Here is a 21,609-nt window from a genome sequence, read left to right as displayed (position 1 = left end):
ACTGCACATAAAAAAACCCAGTTTCTGTTTGTATAAAGATTTTTTTATTTATTTTAGATGAGGTATGTACAATGATCCATGCTGATATGAAACATGTATAATATATAGTGATATAAGTATTCAGTAACAAATGTTTGTGTTATAATTTTATGGCTCTGGCATAAATTATCAAACAATAAAAAAGACATTTCCTATATCTGCAGTTGACATGGCTCTTACTATACCCAATACTAGTGACACTCATTTTGCTCACAATTTGAGTACAGTAGTCTATTCTTAGAAATGATGTAAAGGTTATCTACTGAACTGATCAGGCATAATTTATACAAATTACAAATAACCTGTCAGAATCCAATATTTGTAAACTCATTAAAGGAGCTAAATCGCTAATATTTAGGACCTAGAAATTGACACCAATGTATCGCAATGCATATAATAATGTAATATGAATGTATATAAACTGATTTACATTCCATCATTTCCGTTTTTACTCTAATCTCAAATCAATTATGTCCGGCGAAATAAGCCAGAAGTCTCAATTGAATGGCAATCTTTAGCGTCTGGTTATTCCAGTCTACATCAATATTATTTATGATGCATTCTCTCCAGATAAGAATATGATGTCACCGTTTGACATGACATGTGGAATAATGTCTAGATTCGTTCTTCAGGCCCCTTGTTACAAATGGTGCTGAAATGCACTATGGTACATGATTCGTGTACCAATGGTAAAATGTTTATTTTGTCTTAAATATTGGATATCAGAAGCTCATCTTTTCCCCGTAAGATTACAACATCAATGTTGATTTAAATTGACAAATAATTCGTTTTTTCAATATCGAAGACTTTGGATGATATTGAGTTAGAGACTTAGCTACTTTAAAATATTACTGTGATAGGATCATTTAAAGATGTATTATGTAAGAACTAAATCTGCCTAATGCAGATATTTCATTTGGCCTCAAATGTTATATAAAGCATTCATTAGACAACACTCGAGAACATCGAATGCTTTTGATTTTCATCGGATTTAAACACGATTATTATTTAAAAATTTAATTATCTTACATAATGCATCTTTAAGTGTTCCTTTTAAAGTGTAAAAATTGACAATTGTTTGTTTTTAAATTGAAGGAAGATAGGTTGCCAGGCAACGAAACATACGCCCACAGCAGCTAACTCGTCCGGGCAGTCAACAAGAGTTGTCACATATTTTTACTTTTTTCGGTAATGAAACATTTATAATACATTAAAATCTGATTAAGAGTAACAACTCATTAAGTAATTATCAGAAAACCAATAGAATTTATTTGGTTTTTATAAAGTTTTGCCCCATGCTAACGTTTAGTATAGGAAACTTTTAACATCATGGATTTAGCTGTTCAAGTCCTAAGAATTCATTGAAAATCAGCATACTGGTTTGTCTCAAGACCTTACACTCTGTGTATGAATCTGAAGTCAATCGGATGATAACTTTAGCTTCTAGAGGGTCACAAGGTTTTTAAAAATGATCAAGGGCCATAACTTTGGCAGTAATTATCAGAAATCGTTGTAAATCAATATGATTCTTCGTCTCATGACCTCAAACACTCTGTATCAATTTAAAGTCAACTGGATATTAACTTTAGCCTCTAGAGCATTTACAAGATTTTTTGAAGTGATCAAGGGCCATAACTCTGGCAGTAATTATCAAAAATCTCTGAAAATGAAATAAACTTCTTCGTCTCATGACCTTAAACACTGTGTATAAATTTAAACTCAATCGGATATTAATAGCCTCTAGAGCGTAAACAAGATTTTTCAAAGTGATCAAGGGCCATAACTCTGGCAGTAATTATCGGAAATTGCTGAAAATCAATAGCATTCTTCATCTCATGACCTTAAACACTGTGTATAAATTTAAAATCAATCGGATATTAACTTTGACCTCTAGAGTGTCCATAAGATTTTTTGAAGTGATCAAGGGCCATAACTCTGGAAGTAATTATCGGAAATCGCTGAAAATCAATAGGCTTCTTCATCTCATGACCTTAAACACTGTGTATAAATTTAAAGTCAATCGGATATTAACTCTGACCTCTAGAGCGGCCACAAGATTTTTTGAAGCGATCAAGGGCCATAACTCTGGAAGTAATTATTGGAAATCGCTGAAAATCAATAGGCTTCTTCATCTCATGACCGTAAACACCGTGTATAAATTTAAAGTCAATCGGATATTAACTCTGACCTCTAGAGCGTCCACAAGATTTTTTGAAGCGATCAAGGCCCATAACTCTGGCAGTAATTATCGGAAATCGCTGAAAATCAATAGGCTTCTTCGTCTCATGACCTTAAACATTGTGTATAAATTTAAAGTCAATTGGATATTAACTTTAGCCTCTAGAGCGTCCACAAGCAATTGTGGACGCCGGACCGTCAGACGGACGGACAGGGGCGACGACAATATACGACCACATTTCAATGTGGGCGTATAAAAAGTAAACTTATCAAATCAACATTCTATTGGTTACTCACTAAAAACATTAATTCTTAGAAATATAAAATAAAGTATATATCTGCTTTAAATTTATAATAATTTTAAATTAAAGCCATTTAATTAAACATAATCATTTAAGCACCCTTTAAGTTTTAGTTAGACATACTATTTATAAAGGGCTCCTCTTTGATTTCGCATATTAGAATGGTTGATTTTATTTAATATCCACCCAACATGCTCAAATAAAGATTCCGATTATAACAGTAGATTAGAACTGTGTATCAGCAATGTCAGTTAACATTAGAAAAAAGACCTCAATTGGATATCAAAATTCTAATCAATTTTAAACCAATTACAACAATCAAAAAATATTTAATGCAAAATTTGTCATTGGATACACAATATAATTGGTGAACACACACTTTATATTTCAATTTCTGTTTTACATAAGAATAAGAGTTAATAAGAAGTAAGTTATTACCTATGACATTTTCAGAATTAGTCAGTTATAAAACTGCTTCACAGAATCGTTAACATATACTTTTGATCCAAAACAAAATCTACTTTTACTTATAGATGTACTTAATTCCTTACAGTCACAATCATCAATGGTTTCTTCATAAGACCATTTCTCCATAGATTCCCTCTTGTTTCTAAAATACATTGCATTACACATCGGCTTGGTATCTTTAACCTCACATTGACCAAAATAAACACATCGAGGGATGATACATTTTCCACTGAATTTCCCTCAAGTAAAAAATCCATTAAAGAAAACAAGTTTGAGCCATTACATTCCATGCAATGCCTTAAAATTAACTGAAAATTCAACTGGGTCAGTGAATATCAGAAATAGGTCACCTGGATGCCACACAATCATCATTTTCATTTTAAGAATTTAATGATCAATTCATGATTATTTCTGCTTTTTTTTCTTCTTTTTTACAAGTCTTGTTATAAAAATTTGATTACACATCACTTCTCCATAATTTAATAGTTTTATCATTTTCCAAAGCTGCGGAAGCGATTATATTTTCCGTAGGATGGCAAGCACAACACAACACAACATCTGAAATAAATTTGAAAGATATTTAAGACATGTTTAAATCTTATAAAGATGCATTATTATGTAAGAGCTAAATCTGTCTATTTCAGTAATACTACAGGTCTTTATTTTGGCTTCAAGTGTTACATTATGACATTATTCAATTTACATGACAGGCCTATAATCAACTCACTAGACTACCTGGTGAACGAGATATAAAAATATTATGATGAAATGCATAATCGAGACTTAGTCCTGATTGTCAAGTACCAATACCACTATAATAAACAATCTATGCTACATCTTCAAACACTCATAACTATGCTCAGAATAAAGTAATTTGAATAAAGTTTTCAATATATTCAATTTTCATTATCTTTTTTTGAACTATTATAGAAATAACTGCCAGCTCTTTATCTAAATCTTACATAATGCATCTTTAAAGAAACTATTATTGCATAAGATTTTATATTATGATTAGGCAATGCCATTTAATTCGTAGAGACAAAGAAATTTATCCCTTATGGATATTTTTCCGACATCTGTCTACCTAGATTTCTGAATTTTATTTACAATTAACACAAAATCTAACAATGGGAATAAACTTCATCTTCCATAATACATGAATGTAGACTGAGATTTAATGAAAACACACCAATACTTTGAATTGAAGTGCCGCCTAGACATAATGCAACTGAAATCTACAACCCATGGAGGACTTAGTCTTTACATTAAAGTAAAATGTAGGCACAAAGGGTAAAAATCAAGTCAGTAACGATGTGAGTCAGAATTGGTTCAACGTGGGCATACGCCACACAATGTACAATGAGGGAAAGTTTGCTCGGACAGTGCTGCTATGGCCTACTCTTGTAAATTCCAATGGCCAAGGGATCTTTCACATGCACGCCAATCGACATGGCACCTTGATTTCTCGTCCCATTCAAACAACTAGACAACTGTCCTTATCAAGCCCTCCGTCTTGCACCACTGACAAGGGGAAAATCTTGATGAACTTTCTCAGGTAACACCGGAAGTGAATGTGCGACCTCCAGACTAGCATCTTACCCACTTAGCCACTGTGGCTCCCCTCCTTGCTTAACAATAGGGGCTCTATTTACAGACAAACATACCTGTGTGTCCTTGTAATTTCTGTACAATTTCTTTTGTTTGGAGATTCCAAATAAACACCACATTGTCTTCTGATCCTGATACAATCCACTGTAAATAAATTAATTTTTGTTTTATACCAGACTTTATATTTGCTTTTCTTTATTTATGCATTCGATCAATTATACAGTGAAATAAAACACAGCATTTAGACCAATACACATACTTTACTTGGTGATCTTCAAAATTCTTAAATGAACTATGACAAATTATCTCCTTATGAGTAAAAGTAAATAAACTTATGTTTGCTTGAAACAAAACAAAACTCCAGAAATGTTCATCAAAATTATTATGTGAACAGATTGATGGATTTACAGGTGACAATATATGTCCAATATAAATTTGGTGCATAAAAAGAACTATTTAATTCAAAGATGCATTATATAAGATTTAGACAAGCCAACAGTGAGGCTGCTGTCCCCCGCTGAAATCCCAAAAAAAATCGCATATTTATTTTTTTCAAAAGCATCGAACAATCAAACTATACACTAAGTTTCATCACTCTCTATCAGATAGAATCAAGATTATCTTGTCCCAAAGCATCGACCAATGAAATTGATTAGCTCTGCTTAGCTTTAGCTCGAAATGTTAATCATTGAACTCAGTCAAGACATTCACCTAATGAACATCTACATCAAGTTTAAACATTCTACTTCAATTAAAAGCAGAGTTGTTATGTTCCAAAGTCTTGACCAATGAAATTGCTTATCGCTTCTTAGCCTAAGCAGAAAATTTGCACCATCAAACTTAGTCTAGGTCATGATATAATGAATCTGTATTCAGAGTTTCATCGCTCTCACTTCATTATAACCAAAGTTATCGTGCCCCAAAGCATCAACCAATCAGATTGCTTATCTCTGCTTACCGTAATTAGAAGGAGAGTTATTGCGTTCCAAAGTCTCGGCCAATCAAATTGCTTATCGCTCTGCTTACCTTGAGAAGAAAAGGCTCATTATCGAACTTAGTCAAGGTAGTGATGTAATGAAACTATACACCAAGTTTCATCGTGTCCCAAAGCATCAACCAATCTAATTGCTTATCTCTGCTTACCCTAAGCAGAAATTGCTCATCTTCAAACTCCATCAAGGTACTGACCTTATAAACACTTACACCAAGTTTGAACATTCTAGCTACATTAGAAAGAGTTATTGTGTCCCAAAATGTGTGATGGACAGATGGACGGACTGACAGACACAGACAGACGGACGAACCCATTTTAATAGTCCCCTGCTTTCTTCGAAAAGCGGGGACAATAAAGAGTTGGCCTTTGTAGTTTTAATAGTTCAAAAATAGATAATGAAATATGAATACATTGAAACTTTTTTTCAAATTATTTTATTCTGCGTGAAGTTATGAGTGTTTGAAGATTAGTTCGAACAAGATATAGCGTAGACTGTTTTTTAAGTCTCAATTATCCATTTCATCGTTAAAATTTTAAAGATGCCTTCCCACATACAAACCGGGTGATTTGATGTTATATTTGGACTAAAAACATATTCAAACTAATTAATCTATCAAAACTTTGCTTCAAATCCCTCTCAAAACGATGTGATCGCGAGAAAATACCCAAAGAAATAAAAAATCTATTTTTCAAAGCCATGTTTGTCATGTAACTTGATTTAGGGAGGGCTCATTTTCAGAATGTATTTGTCGTTACTGACTGTCCATTTGCCATACATATAGAAGCCTGAGTAAATTCTTGGATTATCTTCTGCCAACTTCTTTTCCGCTGCTTAATTGCAGAGTCATTTGTGCATTTAAACCCTTAAATGTTCCCAAAACCGCCTTACCATTCGATCAAGAAATAACAAGCACTCCCTAAATCAAGCTGGCTGACAATAAACCGCCGGGTTGCCGGTTAGTGATACTCTGACATTTATGCCCAGTGCTCATGCATGTTTTTCAGGGAATCTGGTAGTTTTCTAGTAAGATTGGGTGTCTCTACTTTCCATTTATACCAAATTTGCCATTCTTCTATTGGAAATAACTACCCTATAAATACTTTCGTGAAAATGCATCTTTAAATCTCGCAGGCATTGTGATGTAATTGTACCGGTAAATAAATGTCTAAATAATAGTTTATATAAGATTTTGAAGCCAAAATAAAAACCTACAAAAGGCAGATATAGCTTACAAAATGCATCTATAAATAAGAAATCTGTCCACTACAATGAACAATGGAGAATCAGTTCCTATCTTCCCTATTTTTTAAAAGGCTTAATGTCTTACTTTTAAGAAAGGATGTATATAGGGTAGAAATGAATACAGAATAATATAAATAATATTACATACCTTTCCACCAGTTACTGAGAAATTAGCAAAAATACAGTACTTTTCATTTTTATGTCCAACATATGTTTTCAAACACTTAAAGATAAAAAGACCAAATTTTAATAGCATCATTTTTAAATTACGATAATCAACAATAGATGTCATTCTTAATCACAAATGTCCTGAAATGAAATGAAATTGGGGTTTAGCGTCCTACTGGGCTAATGAAGACGATCATATGCCATGCAGCGCTGGCTATGGCCTACTCTTATTTCAAATTCCAACTGTCAAGGGTTATGTGCACGACAATATGTACATGTGACCTCCATTTTTCGTCTCACCCGAACAACTATACGCTGTCCCTTGCCAGGCCCTCCATCCTACACCACTGACAAGGGGGAACCACACCGAAAAGTCCCAGATGAACCTTCTTGGCCAAGTGATCAAATACAGGTTAGCAAGTCAATGTCCTACTCACTGAGCCACCACAAATGTCTTATTATCAAGAAAAGAATAAATCTTGGTAATATTGATGAATATGGTTAATTAGCCATAATTTCCTGTTCTTTTAAAAATGAAAATATTTTATTATATGAAACTAGCATAAACAGTGAACATGTACCATATTGACGGTTTTAAATATTTTTGACCATAACGAATACCGTTTTATAAACAGTTAAGATGACACTAACCTTTCCTTTGCTGTAATCCCATAGTTTGAGTGTACTGAAAAATTTAAAAATATAAATACATGTAAATTTTGTTGAACTTCCATAAAATCTCCCACCCCAGTAGGTCAAGATAATAATTTACTGCAAAGACAATGTTAAGTTAATGAATGCAGTCATGCAGGAGTAAGGCGCACTTTCGCGCACACGCACCTAAACAGCCACCGAGGTGCGTTTTTTTGCGGGTTTTTCATTCCCCTCAGATGTTGAAATAGCTCCTCTTATTTCAACCAGCGGCTGCCAGGCAGCATATCCCATACATTTTTGCGAGATGGATAGAGAACAAGCTAAAAAGAAAGTGATTTTCCCAACAATCAAGGGCCATAATTCAGGAAATTACAATTCGATGTGCGCAAATACCGAAAGGAACCAAGATCTTTGGGTTATAAACTTATATTTCAAGTTTCAACAAAATCGGATTAAAATTGTGACCACTATAGGGTCCAAAACCTTGATATACCATATTTTTACACTATTTGAGAACGAACGGCGGCCATTTTGTATGTCAGTTTTGGGCCGATTTTCCCGAAATTCGAACTCAGCCGTCCTTAGGGTGTAACGGTGATATAATAATACGTTTTTTTCAATCAGATAAAAATTATGACCTCTATAGGGTCCACAAGCTAAAAACGTGATTTTTCGTACTATCAGGGGGCATAATTCAGGAAGTTATAGTCCGATATGCACGAATATCGAAAGGAACCAAGATCTTTGGGTTATAAACTTACATTTCAAGTTTCAACAAAATCGGATAAAAATTGTGACCTCTATAAGCTTGATATACCATATTTTTACGATATTTGAGAACGAACAGCGACCATTATGTCTGTCAATTTTGGACCGATTTTCTCGAAATTTGAACTCAGCCGTCCTTTTTTTAAATCGGATAAAAATTATGACCTCTATAGGGTCCACAAGCTAAAAACGCAACTTTCCGTACAATCGGTGGCAATAATTCAGGAAGTTAAGGTCCGATATGCGCGAATATCAAAAGGAACCGAGATCTTTGGGTAAAAAACTTACATTTCAAGTTTCAACACAATGGGATAAAAATTGTGACCTCTACAGGGTCCACAACTTTGATATACCATATTTTGACACTATTTGAAAACGAATGGCGGCCATTTTGTCTGTCAATTTTGGGCCGATTTTCACAAAATTTGAACTCAGCTGTCCTTGGGGTGTAACAGTGATATAATGTGTTTTTTTAAATCGGATAAAAATTATGACCTCTATAGGCTCCACAAGCTAAAAGCGCGATTTTTCGTACAATCAGGGGCCATAATTCAGGAAGTTATGGTCCGATATGCGCGAATATCGAAAGGAACTAAGATCTTTGGGTTATAAACTTACATTTCAAGTTTTAACAAAATCGGATAAAAATTGTGACCTCTATAGGGTACACAACCTTGATATACCATATTTTTACTTATTTGAGAACAAACGGCGGCCATTTTGTCTGTCAATTTTAGGCCGATTTTCACGAAATTTTTCATACAATCAGGGGCCATAATTCAGGAAGTTACGGTTCAATATGCGCGAATATCGAAAGGAACCGAGATCTTTGGGTTATAAACTTACATTTCAAGTTTCAACAAAATCGGATAAAAATTGTGACTTCTATAGGGTCCACAAGCTAAAAACGTGATTTTTCGTACAAACAGAGGCCATAATCCATGAAGTTTCTATCTGATACATGCCAACATCGAAAGCAGCCGAGATCTTTTGGAGATAAAGCTATATTTCAAGTTTCGTCTGAATCGGATAAGAATTGTGACCTGTAGAGTGTCCACAAACAAATTGTGGCCGGACGCCCGGCCGGACAGGGGCGACGACAATATACGTCCACATGAAAATGTGGGCGTATAAAAATGATAGAGACAGTGCTGACATTGTACACATCGATCCATCGGGAACAAATATCGATTCTCGCATCTATACATCAACATTGGTATTCGTCTGTGCAGTTCGCAGAAGCTTGCTATTGGAACGAAAATTCCTTGCTTCAAATCTCTGATATGAATTAGTTATGTAATTGATAGTGTAATTTTAAATTTTACGTCAAGCTTTTCAAATAAATTGAGAGTGAATATGTATTACTTCGTCTATCATTGCTATAATTTCAATGCATTCTGACAGTGCTGGGCTCGCAGATTCAGTTTTACAGTCTGATTTTAAAATTAACAAGCCAACAGTGAGGCAGATATCCACCACTGAAATCCCAAAAAAAACCCAGATGACACATATTAATTAATTGCACATTTTATCTTTTTCAAAGGTTATCGAGTAATCAAACTGAATGCTTAGTCTAACTAAGCATAAAATGTTCACTATCAAACTCAGGTTTTGAAGTACCTGGTATTGAGTGAAACTATACACTAAGTTTTATCACTCTCCATCAGTTAGAAACAAAGTTATCTTGTCTCAAAGCATCGACCAAAGAAATTGCTTTACGCTGCTTAGCTTTAATGGGAAATATTAATCATTGAACTCAGTCAAGACATACGCCTAATGAACATCTATACCTCAATAAAAAGCAGAGTTGTTATGTTCCAAAGTCTTGACCAATCAAATTGCTTATTGCTACTTAGCCTAAGCAGAAAATTTTCATCATCAAACTTAGTCAATGCATTGATATAATGAATCTATACTAAGAATTTCATCGCTCTCACCCAATTAGAACCAAAATTATCGTGTTCCAAAGCCTCAACCAATCAAATTGCTCATCTCTGCTTAGCTTTAGTGGAAAATGCGCCCGAACAAACTATGTCAAGGCATTCACATTCACGTAATAGACACCTACACCAGTTATGAACATTCTACCACAATTAGAAGGAGAGTTATTGTGTCCCAAAGCATCAATCAATCAAATTGCTTATCTCTGCTTACCCTAAGCAGAAAATGCTCATCTTTGAACTCCATCAAGGCATTCACCCAATCAACGTCTACACATAGTTTGAACATTCTACTTCAATTTGGAGGAGAGTTATTGTGTTCCAACGTCTCGATCAATCAAATTGCTTATCGCTCTGCTTACCCAGAGCAGAAAATACTCATTATCGAACCTAGTCAAGGTATTGATGTAATAAAAGCATACACCAAATTTCATCACTCTCACTTAATTAGAACTAAAGTTATCGTGTCCCAAAGCATAAACCAATCAAATTGCTCTTCTCTGTTTACCCTAAGCAGAAAATACTAATCTTCGACCAGACAGACGAACGGACCAGGGGGGACAATAAAAATAATTCATGGATTTTCTGCACCAGAATGGATAAATATTAATAAGGGTTATCAGAATCATTTTACTATCTGTTTACTATTCGTTACAATATATTCTGACATTCCGTATGCTCTATATTTAGCCATTTTTACATCAGATTATTTTGAAATTTTCCGCAATGCAATTGATCACGTACGCAGCTCTGAGCATAAATGTCAACATTATGCGTATTATTTAGTGATAGTAACTGATAAAATTATTAATGCAGTGCAATGAAAACAGTAGCCTAAATAAAAAAAATATTCATTCATTCATTCCCTGCACTAGTTTATGGCATACAAGTTTAGACCGTGTTTTGACTTCCACAATGAAATTTATTCATAACGACCTAGGTCACGCACAGGGCTGCCGACAACCAGTATTGCAGCGCAATTTGCGATACATATTTTGTCCGTTGCTAATCAAAAATTAAAATCTAACGTTTTTGATTCGCAGTAACTGCGAATCAATAATATGCCTGTCATTTTGGATATTGACACAAAGATTTATCCACATTTCTCAACACTTTCAACTCGTATAAAATATCAAATAAATTTTATAAACAAAACGGAATTCTCCGTGTGACATTTTCTTCTCGAACTACCCAGACTCAATTCATGATACTATATAATACAGGGACATAACTCTATGAATCGGGACTGTTAAACCGGAAATAGGGAATCAAGTAGTACCACTCACGTTGCGAGACATGTCAATTTCGAGTAATTATATCAGAATTCAATTTGAAAAAAAATAAATTCAGTGTATCCCCCACGTATTGTAAATAAAATATAAAAAATAAATACGTGTAAACGTATTGTAAAGTGAGAAATCAAAGTAAGAATTCCCGTAAACTATTATTGTTTATATCGCGTGCGTCTAGTTAATCGAGATTATTCGTAAAATACCGCATGCTTTCGATTGAACAAAAATAATAACACACGATAAAAAGCAGACGAAATTGTTTTCTAACGAAGAAATAAGAAGCCACTGCCAAGAATTGGCTTCAGACATAAGGCCTAACAAAAGTCTACATTCATTCAGAAATGTTCACAGCTAGCTGTAGAAGTGCTAACATTCTAAAAAAATCTTAAGAATGAAATCTAATCATTTGCTATCAATTAAAATTAAAATAATCTTGTTATTTAGGTGTTTTATGTTGATTTGAAACTGAAAAACTGCTAATCAATTTTTAAATTTGCTAATCAAATTTGGCAAAATTGGACTTTTTGATTAGCAGTGCTGCTAATCATCTGTGAAAAATTACCGACAGCCCTGGTCACGCATATTCCCACTCACTGATTAATTAGAACTAAAGTTATCGTGTCCCAAAGCATAAACCAATCAAATTGCTTTTCTCTGTTTACCCTAAGCAGAAAATGCTAATCTTCGACCAGACAGACGAACGGACCAGGGGGGACAATAAAAATAATTCATGGATTTTCTGCACCAGAATGGATAAATATTATCGAACACATAACAAAGGTAGGAGGTAATTAATTAATGCTTACAGAATTTATATCGGAGATTTGACTCAAAGAATTTTCATTAGAATAGTGAGTTTCAGTGATGCAGGTATCGAAGCTGCTCCCGATGCATCAAACATAAAATTTTAATTGATATCAGTACTAAAAAACACTGAGATTTTTTTTAAGAGGTCACTCCCATTAGTTGAGTGGTCGGACACTTGATTTAAGTACAAATATGTGAATCTACTAACTTGCCAGAGATATTAATTGATACAATTAGGCCTGGAGCCAAAATTTCTAGCTTGCTTAGAAACACAATTCCGCTACATGGTCCTCCCAAATAAACAAACTATACATTTTTGGAAAGCTTATAACACCAGGAACACAAATCCAGAGAGTTCCAAGCAAAAAGTCTGCAAGAGTTGGTGAGCGGGTGTTTACCCAGAAAATAAGGGAGGAGCGCCTAATCAGATGAGCAAGGAGATATACTATTCAAAAAAAGTAGGGGATATTTGATTTTTAAGTGTTATTAAAGTCACCTAATGAAACTGACGAAGAAACAAATGACAAAATGAAATGAAGTTCACATTCATCGATTTATTCCAAATGATCGTTAGACTAAGTAAGGCACAGACTGACCATTATAAGGGTAAAATGATACCCGGGGTCAAACAGCAAAGTTACCACAGCAACACAACCAAGTCAGTAACGGGTAAATCCTCCTCTGTTTGCCAAACAAGCATTGATCCGACGTGGCATACTCCTAATGAGACGTCTAAGGTCATTTTGGTCCAGATTGTCCCATTCCTGTTGCAACGCAGCAGCAAGTTCTTGGACATTGGCAGGACGTTGTTGACGTTGACGTAACCTCTGTCCAAGCATGTCCCAGACATGCTCGATGGGGGAGAGGTCGGGACTCAGTGCTGGCCAAGGTAATGTGGTGATGTTCTGTTGTTGGAGGTAACCTGTAACAATCCTGGCCCTGTGACATCTTGCGTTGTCATCCTGGAAGATGAAACGGCGGCCATGACGTCGTGCGAACGGCACAACATGGACTGCCAAGATGTTGTCCCGGTAGTACTGGCCTGTAACACGCCCTGCAACAACATGTAAAGCCGTTCTTCCAGCAACAGTGATGCCTCCCCACACCATAACAGAACCACCCCCAAATCGATCATGTCTGATGACGTTAACGTCTTTGAAGCGCTCGTTTCGACGACGCCACACCCTCCTACGTCTGTCCAAAAAATCAACAGTGAACCTTGACTCATCTGAAAACATCACATTGCTCCAGCGTCGATTATCCCAGTGTTGACGATCCCTACACCAACGACGTCTTGCCTGAATGTGATGATCTCTCAAACAAGGGATCACGCGAGGACGTCGGGCGCGAAGGTGACCCCTATGCAGTCGATTCCGAATCGTCTGGCCACTCACTCTCACACCAGTGTCTGTTTGAAGACGAGCGCTGTGATGACACGATTTCTCAAGGCCAAGGTACGGATAAATCAATCCTGGGCTTGAGTTGTCGCCCTTGGTCGACCTGAGCGTGGTCTGTCCTGTACAGATTGTGTATCACGGTATCTGGACCATAGCCTGCTTATGACAGACTGAGAAACATTCATCGTCCGCGCCACAACCGCCTGTGTTGTGCCGATCTGTAGCATGCCAAGGGCACGTAACCATTCATTTTGGGTAAGCCGACGCATATCAAAATTTGTTTTCTGGTCACTAAAACAATTAAACTGATGTTTCCACCCTGGAATTCAATGCCACAATGACTGTAACATTCAAAGTCAGAGTCGTGCAAATCTTGGGTTGGACCCCCATGATGATCCCAAGCATCACCTGCATTCCATGCGGTAGCTATTGGTGCGTTTGGGCGTCACATGTAACTGGAAATGTTTCTTCTGTTAGGTTCTATAGTGACTTTTTTCGTAGTCATTTGCATATTTTAGTATTATGCCCCCAAAATCAAATATCCCCTACTTTTTTTGAATAGTATATGTTTGACATTGGTTGAGCAATATGTCTATGAAGTAATGGAGACCAGACTATGTCGGTAGTTTTGTAAATCGCATTCAAACCACATGATTTTTTCCACTAAAACATACACCCACACCAACATACCCTTTCAGTCAGACCCTACAGCTAGCTGTAAACCTCTAGTTCAGATATTTAAGGTCGAATTACAAACACTTAAACTGAAACGATATCTATAATTGTTTAATTTGCTAACAAATATAGATTTAAGACAAAAATTATTTATTGAAGTAAAACAGTCATTGAAAAACAAAATTACGCAGCTACCCTGCAATTTAAATGTCATCAAAGTTAGTCTCACTCTCACTACATGTATAAACATCAAGTTGGGTTTCTTTAACAGTCTTTTTGTTTCATTTTCACATTTACTACATTTACATAGATTAAATATGTACATGTATCCCCTTGTCAGTGGTACGGGATGGGAGTTGGCTGGAAGGACAATGCCAAGTCGTTTGGATGGGAGGGAAAACAATGGTTGACACAATATTTGATTCAACAAACTGAATCGGATTGAACAACAGGTAAGTGGCTGCATGGGTGTAGGGGGCTAATGTCAGTTGGGTGTGGTTGGGGGGGGGGTCTGAGCCTATTTGCCTGAAAAATTTGTCACCCAAATATTCTGAATGAATCAATCATTAACTAAAATAAATTTTCCACAAAGCTGTGATGGGTATGTTTATTTTGAATTAATTAGGCTACACAAATATGCAATTATATTTCCATGAGATATGGTCGCATTCTCCATTCTCTGAAGCTTGTGCCTGAAAAACTGAAATACATTGCCCAAAAAATGGACGGTTCAACCAATCTGGGAGGGCGGGCGAGCATATAAGCTCTCCCAAAACAATATTTCTACTAATATATATGTAAACTTTTAGTTCAGATTAGATTTGGGGCTAAATTCCGAACAAATATTTGAATTGAAACAAAGCATCTATATGTAATTTTCTCACTAAAATAGATATGTGGCAGAACCTAAATAATACTGTAAGGCAGTGGCAATTGTTATGAAGAGGAAAAAAATCAACCGTCATAATGAAGATGTACATACGCCCGCCATACATTATGCTATAGGGTGGGAAGGGGGGTCCAAACAGCAACGTTACAGTCTACTCTTTATTTCGAATTTAAAGTTCTTTTACGTGCATGTCAACGTGTGCACGGGACCTCAGTTTTATATTCCATCCGAATAACTAGACGCTGTCCATCAGTCACCCCCCCCCCCTTCCTGCACCACTGACAAGGGGAAACAACACTGGAAAGTTTGGGGAACTGCCTAGGTCAACACAGGGGATCAAACCTCGGACCTCTTGATTTGTGAGCCACGGACAAGGAGAAACTACGCCGGACTAGGATCAATCCCTGGGCCGCCCGGTAAGTGAGCCAGCCCTTTACTGAGTCACCGCGGATCCCTTGCACACTGATGATGACACTTGCATACTAGTTGTACACGTACAATGCCCCCCCCCACTCAAACAATAATGTATGATGTACGCCCATCTTCATTATACGGGTTGATACAGAACAGTAAGACATTCAACTCCATTTGATATTTTTTTCTCTTCATTACAATATTGTTACTCCCAATACAGTATTATTTAGTTTTGGCCATATCTATTTTAGTGAGAAAACTAAATATCTGTAGATGCTATGTTTCAGGTTAAATATTTGTTAGATCTTTAGCCTCAAATCCTATCTGAAAAAAGGTTGAACTTATATAGGCCCTTGTCTGTAGTTAAATCCTGTTACTGTTATCAATAATTATTGTTATTTTCCATAAAGGAAGATAACTCCCTTTACCATAAATGGATTTCCGAAATTCTGTATGTTTCCCTGTCCATTATGTTTTCTGCATTTTGCTTTAAATCAAACTTTCACTAACAGCATATTCTTTGCATAGGATGAAGGCATCGGATGTTTTCGCCAATATTAAATTTTATGTCAACTTCACAATTATTAGTATAAATATTGCATTTACTTGACAATTCTCACAATTTCAATTTTCATCTGGCCCTAAATCGAGTTAGTGCAGACTTTTTGCTTGGAACTCTCTGGATTTGTGTTCCTGGTGTTATAAGCTTTTCAAAAATGTATAGTTTGTTTATTTGGGAGGACCATGTAGCGGAACTTCACGCTAGAAATTTCGGCTGCAGGCCTAAATACAATGCTATCATTTTTCTCTATACCTTGTCTATAAATTTGAAAACAATGTTGCAACGACAATATTGCTACACCAGCCTATATTGTAAAACTCAACCTCTAACAGATGTCCTGTATGTATATAATTCATGAGTACAAAAGTTTCAATTTCAATATTTTGTTGAACTCAGGATAGAAAACTCGACAGGCTCAAAAGACAAAGGGTACTATGGTATGTTGTACCTCACTGCAATAGGATCTTCCTAAAGTAATTGAGACATGAATGTGGGTGAATAAAACCGAAATGTGCATAAACCTATCAAAAGTAATATATATATTGATCTATTCGTGCATACTTACTTATCCAAAGTGGCTGCTAATATATATTTTCCATTTGGAGAAAACTTTACAAAGGAAACAGGTGGATTATCATCATCTGTAAGAGGAAGAAATCTATAATATATATATTGCTATAGAGAACCAAATGGCTGAAATTATAAATTAACTTCATAATAACCAGATTTTTATAAGAAATTTAATGGTTCTATATTATTTTTGTATTTGGTGCAGTATTTAATAATGAACTTGACAATGATTTTTGCATTATTATGGATGTTACGAATATGGAGATAAACTTGAATTGATCAAAAAGTCAAATCTTTATCAGATTCCTTAATCACCTGAAAAGAGAGGAAGCAAATTCCAATACACAAATGTTGTGCACTAGGCAGGTTAAGTATATATTCACCAGAACACAATACACCACTTGTCACTGATGATAAGATGATGTCCTGTGGCAGGTTCACGAAACAGATGAGTGATTAATAATACTATTTAATATAAACTTACCAATCAATGTTTTTAAACACTGACCAGATGCTGTATCCCAGATACGACTATAGAAAGAAAACATCATTATCAGCTCATTTCCCTACAGACAAATATTATGACAGTGGGGAGTAGGAGACTGTACACATATATTTTAAAAGTCAAAACCATGTACGGCCTACTATTTTACAGTAATGACTTATTATTATGTATTTAGGAACATCTTAGTATAATAATAGCCTCAAATCACGCAGAATAAGTTAATTGTGGTTACTATTCATGGAAACTTGTGAGAAATATATGTGTTGTCCAGGGAACAAAATAACCGGGTTCGCATCACACTTTGCTATCCATTTCTGACGTTACTGCGAGTCAATAGAAAAATTAATTAGCAAAATTTTAGTTGGGAATCTATAAAGTTGCGAATCATTTTTATCAGATATAGTACCATTTATTTCAACATTAAGTGCCTCAAAATTCAATTGGCAATAAGAAATCCTTTCACGGTTACTCCAAAATGTGAACCCATCCTTTTTATTCTACATTTTACAACACAATATTCATTTCAGGAATCGGTTTGTTTTCTGTCGCGCTTATCCAGACATAATAAATGCATTGAAATATTTGTCATGCGTCTGGAAAACGTGACAACTATGCCGCGTGTCTCCACCCTTCTTTCTAATGCTTAGTCTGATTGTAATATTCATGATCTTCGATATTAAATAAATTTTACAATGATCAAAACAATGCTCTAAGTTTGACATCTATTGCGTAATCAGTCGGTAGCTACCGCTTTGCAAAACTGAAAGTGTTCACAGCAATTTCTGCACAATAAAACATAATTAAATACTATTGTGAATGTTCAGAACAGGATGAATGAATAGCGCTTTTTTTACATGCATTTTTAATTAATAATGTGTGATTTTAAACTCATGATGGCTATGTAACCAAGGTGGGCAAAATTACAGCAAGGTAATTCAGACTACGTAACATCAACATGCAATAAGTCGTCTGCATTTGGAATTTGTTTAACACACGTAAAACTAAAGGATCGTAAATGAATGGTGTTGAAAATATCATCCACAATACAATTTATGCCGTGCTAGATCAGTAACTTGCAAGTTATGCACAATCCACAAAATATGAATACAAATAAAAATAATATTTTCCAAAATGACAATAACCACCAAAATTTAATAACCATAGCTACCGTAATGTAAATGGGCTATCAAGGCAAATAAAATGTACGCATATTCCCACTCACTGATTGGTCCAATAGTAGTAGATTATCAGAATGAGGCAAACGACCTTGGTGGAATAAATGTCACATGTTTTTATTATACTCTTTTCCTTCGTGTTGATTGAGCAAAATGATAAGTGGGAGGGTGCGCATATCATGAGTAGTTATTCTATACAAATTCCTTCACCTCATTGATTTTTTGGGATGTCATAGATGGTCTTAATAATTACGGCTAAGCACATTTTTTTCTTCGCGGCTCAAACAATTTGCAAATCGAAAGTACGATTTCATACTCGGCATACACAGACATTCATAAACATTGAAACAAGTAAGAAATTATGAGTACCGGTATATGAACTTTTGATGTAATTTTGTTCAAGAATTTCACGTCTTCGAATTATCCGAATAGTATTCGGATAGCCAACAAAAGTATTCGGATCACAAATCTCGATCAATTTTCAACACTATTCCATGCACTACGGGCGTAGTAAATGAGGCTAAACTTTGGCGCGAAAATTGCACGGGATTCATGGACATGAATATCAAATACACTTGATCATACATGGAGTTCCTGAAGCCGTTTGGTGTGTGATTAAACTGTCAATGTAATTGTAAAATACCTTTATTATAAAAAAAAAGTTAAACAATGTTAGACATTATAACCTTATCATATCACAAACGTTTATCCATCGAATAATTTATATTTAGATTTCATATCAAGTCAATTAAATTAAAAAATAATACGAGGCTACTTTATTACAAAAACATCGGTGAGCAAAGCTAATTGATTAATGGGTAAATAATAATTATAAACAACTGATGAGTAAAACTTAATTATATTATACAATTAACGTGTGTACGATTAGTTCGTTCGTGGGATATTACGTACACGTTCCACCTAGAGTGATGTCTTTGATCTCGCCGGCGTAACCTAATCAGCATTCTTAATTAATTTATGACCCCATGTCTGCAACTTTAGTTGGATAGATTAATGACAGATATAAACGACACTACACTTTTATCAATACACAAAGATAGTTAGATGACCCTTCTCAATCTGTTATTCCATTTACCAACAAAATTTATTTGTACTGTTAATTCTAACGTATATTGAGATATTTTTTCGTACTTCATTTGTACAGTCTATTTCAGAGTAATGAAGTCAAATCCACACACAGAAAGAAATGCGCCGTATGATGGCTACTGGAAAACGAGATACAGTTGGCTACTCTGATAACGGATAGTCATTTACAAATCGCGTTTCAATCATGTTTGACTTTTATGACATATGTTTTGCATGACCACATATTTTTACTCCTGTACTCTTTTACTCGGGGGAAATTAGAACCACAATACTATTTTGACGAAAATGTATCTCGAATCGTTTGGGCTGCACACGATGGTAGAGGGACTCTATGAAAAAGTCACTTTAAAACACAGTTTTAAAATCACTGTCGTGAGAAAAGAGAGTGAGCGGTACATTATAAAACAAATTCTAAATTATTCAGTAGTCAATTGTTTTATTTGATTAGGGGATTAAGGAATCAGTCAGGCGTTAATGAATACATACGCCGGCTGTATATAGGTAATTAAGGAATAAACATTCCGAATATGCATTCGGTCACTGTGACGTCACTGGCGCCTGAGGGGATTAAGAGTGTTTTCGATAATTGGCAAAGTCGTTTTTACCGGAGGTCTATTTTTGCGACTTGGTGTGAAGACAGCTGAATTAATTTCAATCAGATTGGTGTGAACTTGCCGTAAAGTGGATCTAGTAACCATTGGCTACACGTAGCGAAAAGTTCCCACGTCCATCTTATGTGCACATTAAGTTAATTGGTTGGTATTCCTTACTTATAAAGGGGATCACGTGGCTAAGTGGGTAAGACGCTGGCTGGCTAGCCTGGAGGTCGGGTGTTCGATCCCTACATTGGCCAAGAAAGTTCATTCAGATTTTCCAGCGTGGTTTCCCCTTGTCAGTGATGCAGGACGGAGGGCCTGACAAGGACAGCTGTCTAGTCGTTCGGATGGGCCGGAAAACCGAGGTCCTGTGTACACATTGGCGTGCACGTAAAAGATCCCTTGGCAGTTGGAATTCGATAAAAGAGTAGGCCGTATTGCAGCTGCCCGGGCAAAATTTCCCTCATAGCACACTGTATGGCGTATGCCCATCTTCATTAGCCCAGTTTAGGCGCAGAACAGTAGGACGTTAAACCCATTTCATTTCATTTCTCCTTACTTATGTCAGTATGTAAAAATAACATGAGTAATTTAACAAACTTGAGTTACTCCGAACATAGCACTAGTCAGGTGCCTGCAGGAGAAACTGGCAAATGCGTGACTAATTAACAAAACATCGCTATTGGGGCTACCGTTCACTATCTGGGTGAAACCGCCAGTTATCTTTGATCTGCGTCAGTAACTGGAACTGACATCAGTAGAGCGTGAAATCATTTACTATATAAATTTCTGTTAAGTTTTTGATAAGTGATTAGTTTCAATTAAATTGTGACTTTTCCATAAAATCGTCACTACATCCTAAATTAATTATTATTTATTATAATCAAATTGCTTATCTCTGCTTACCATATGCAGGCAATGTTCATCATCAAACTCCATCAAGGCATTATTCACCTAATGAACGCCAAACCAAGTTTGAACATTCTACCTCAATTAGAAGCAGAGTTATTGTGTTTCAATGTCTCGACCAATCAAATTGCTTATCCCTCTGCTTACCCTCAGCAGAAAATGTTCATCATCAAAATTATTCCAAGATATTGATGTGATGAAACTATACACCAAGTTTCATCACTATCGCTTAAAGATACATTCCCGCGTACAAACTTAAACTTCGTGATTTGATGATATATTTGGACTAAAAACATTCAAAGTAACCAATCTATCAAAAAATTTCCTTCAATTCCCTCTCAAAACTTTG

The 21,609-nt window shown here is 35.5% G+C and overlaps 1 protein-coding gene across 1 annotated transcript in view; it reads right to left on the bottom strand.

Annotated features, from left to right (window-relative positions):
• LOC126825982 (WD repeat-containing protein 5) overlaps positions 1-21,609 on the bottom strand; it is a 69,107-nt gene continuing 47,498 nt past the window's right edge. Inside the window, exons 9-14 of the mRNA XM_050555540.2 lie at positions 17,453-17,499; positions 16,964-17,039; positions 7,652-7,685; positions 6,981-7,055; positions 4,652-4,739; positions 1-3,545 (exon numbers count right to left, since the gene is read on the bottom strand). Coding sequence (XP_050411497.1) covers positions 3,445-3,545; positions 4,652-4,739; positions 6,981-7,055; positions 7,652-7,685; positions 16,964-17,039; positions 17,453-17,499 — 421 coding nt within the window. The 3' untranslated portion in view covers positions 1-3,444. The remainder of the gene's footprint in view (positions 3,546-4,651; positions 4,740-6,980; positions 7,056-7,651; positions 7,686-16,963; positions 17,040-17,452; positions 17,500-21,609) is intronic.

Source organism: Patella vulgata, chromosome 1 (genome assembly GCF_932274485.2).
Source record: "Patella vulgata chromosome 1, xgPatVulg1.2, whole genome shotgun sequence".
Classification (NCBI taxonomy): domain Eukaryota; kingdom Metazoa; phylum Mollusca; class Gastropoda; family Patellidae; genus Patella; species Patella vulgata.
Note: the sequence above shows the minus strand (reverse complement) of the source record. Positions and strands in the feature narration are given on the sequence as shown.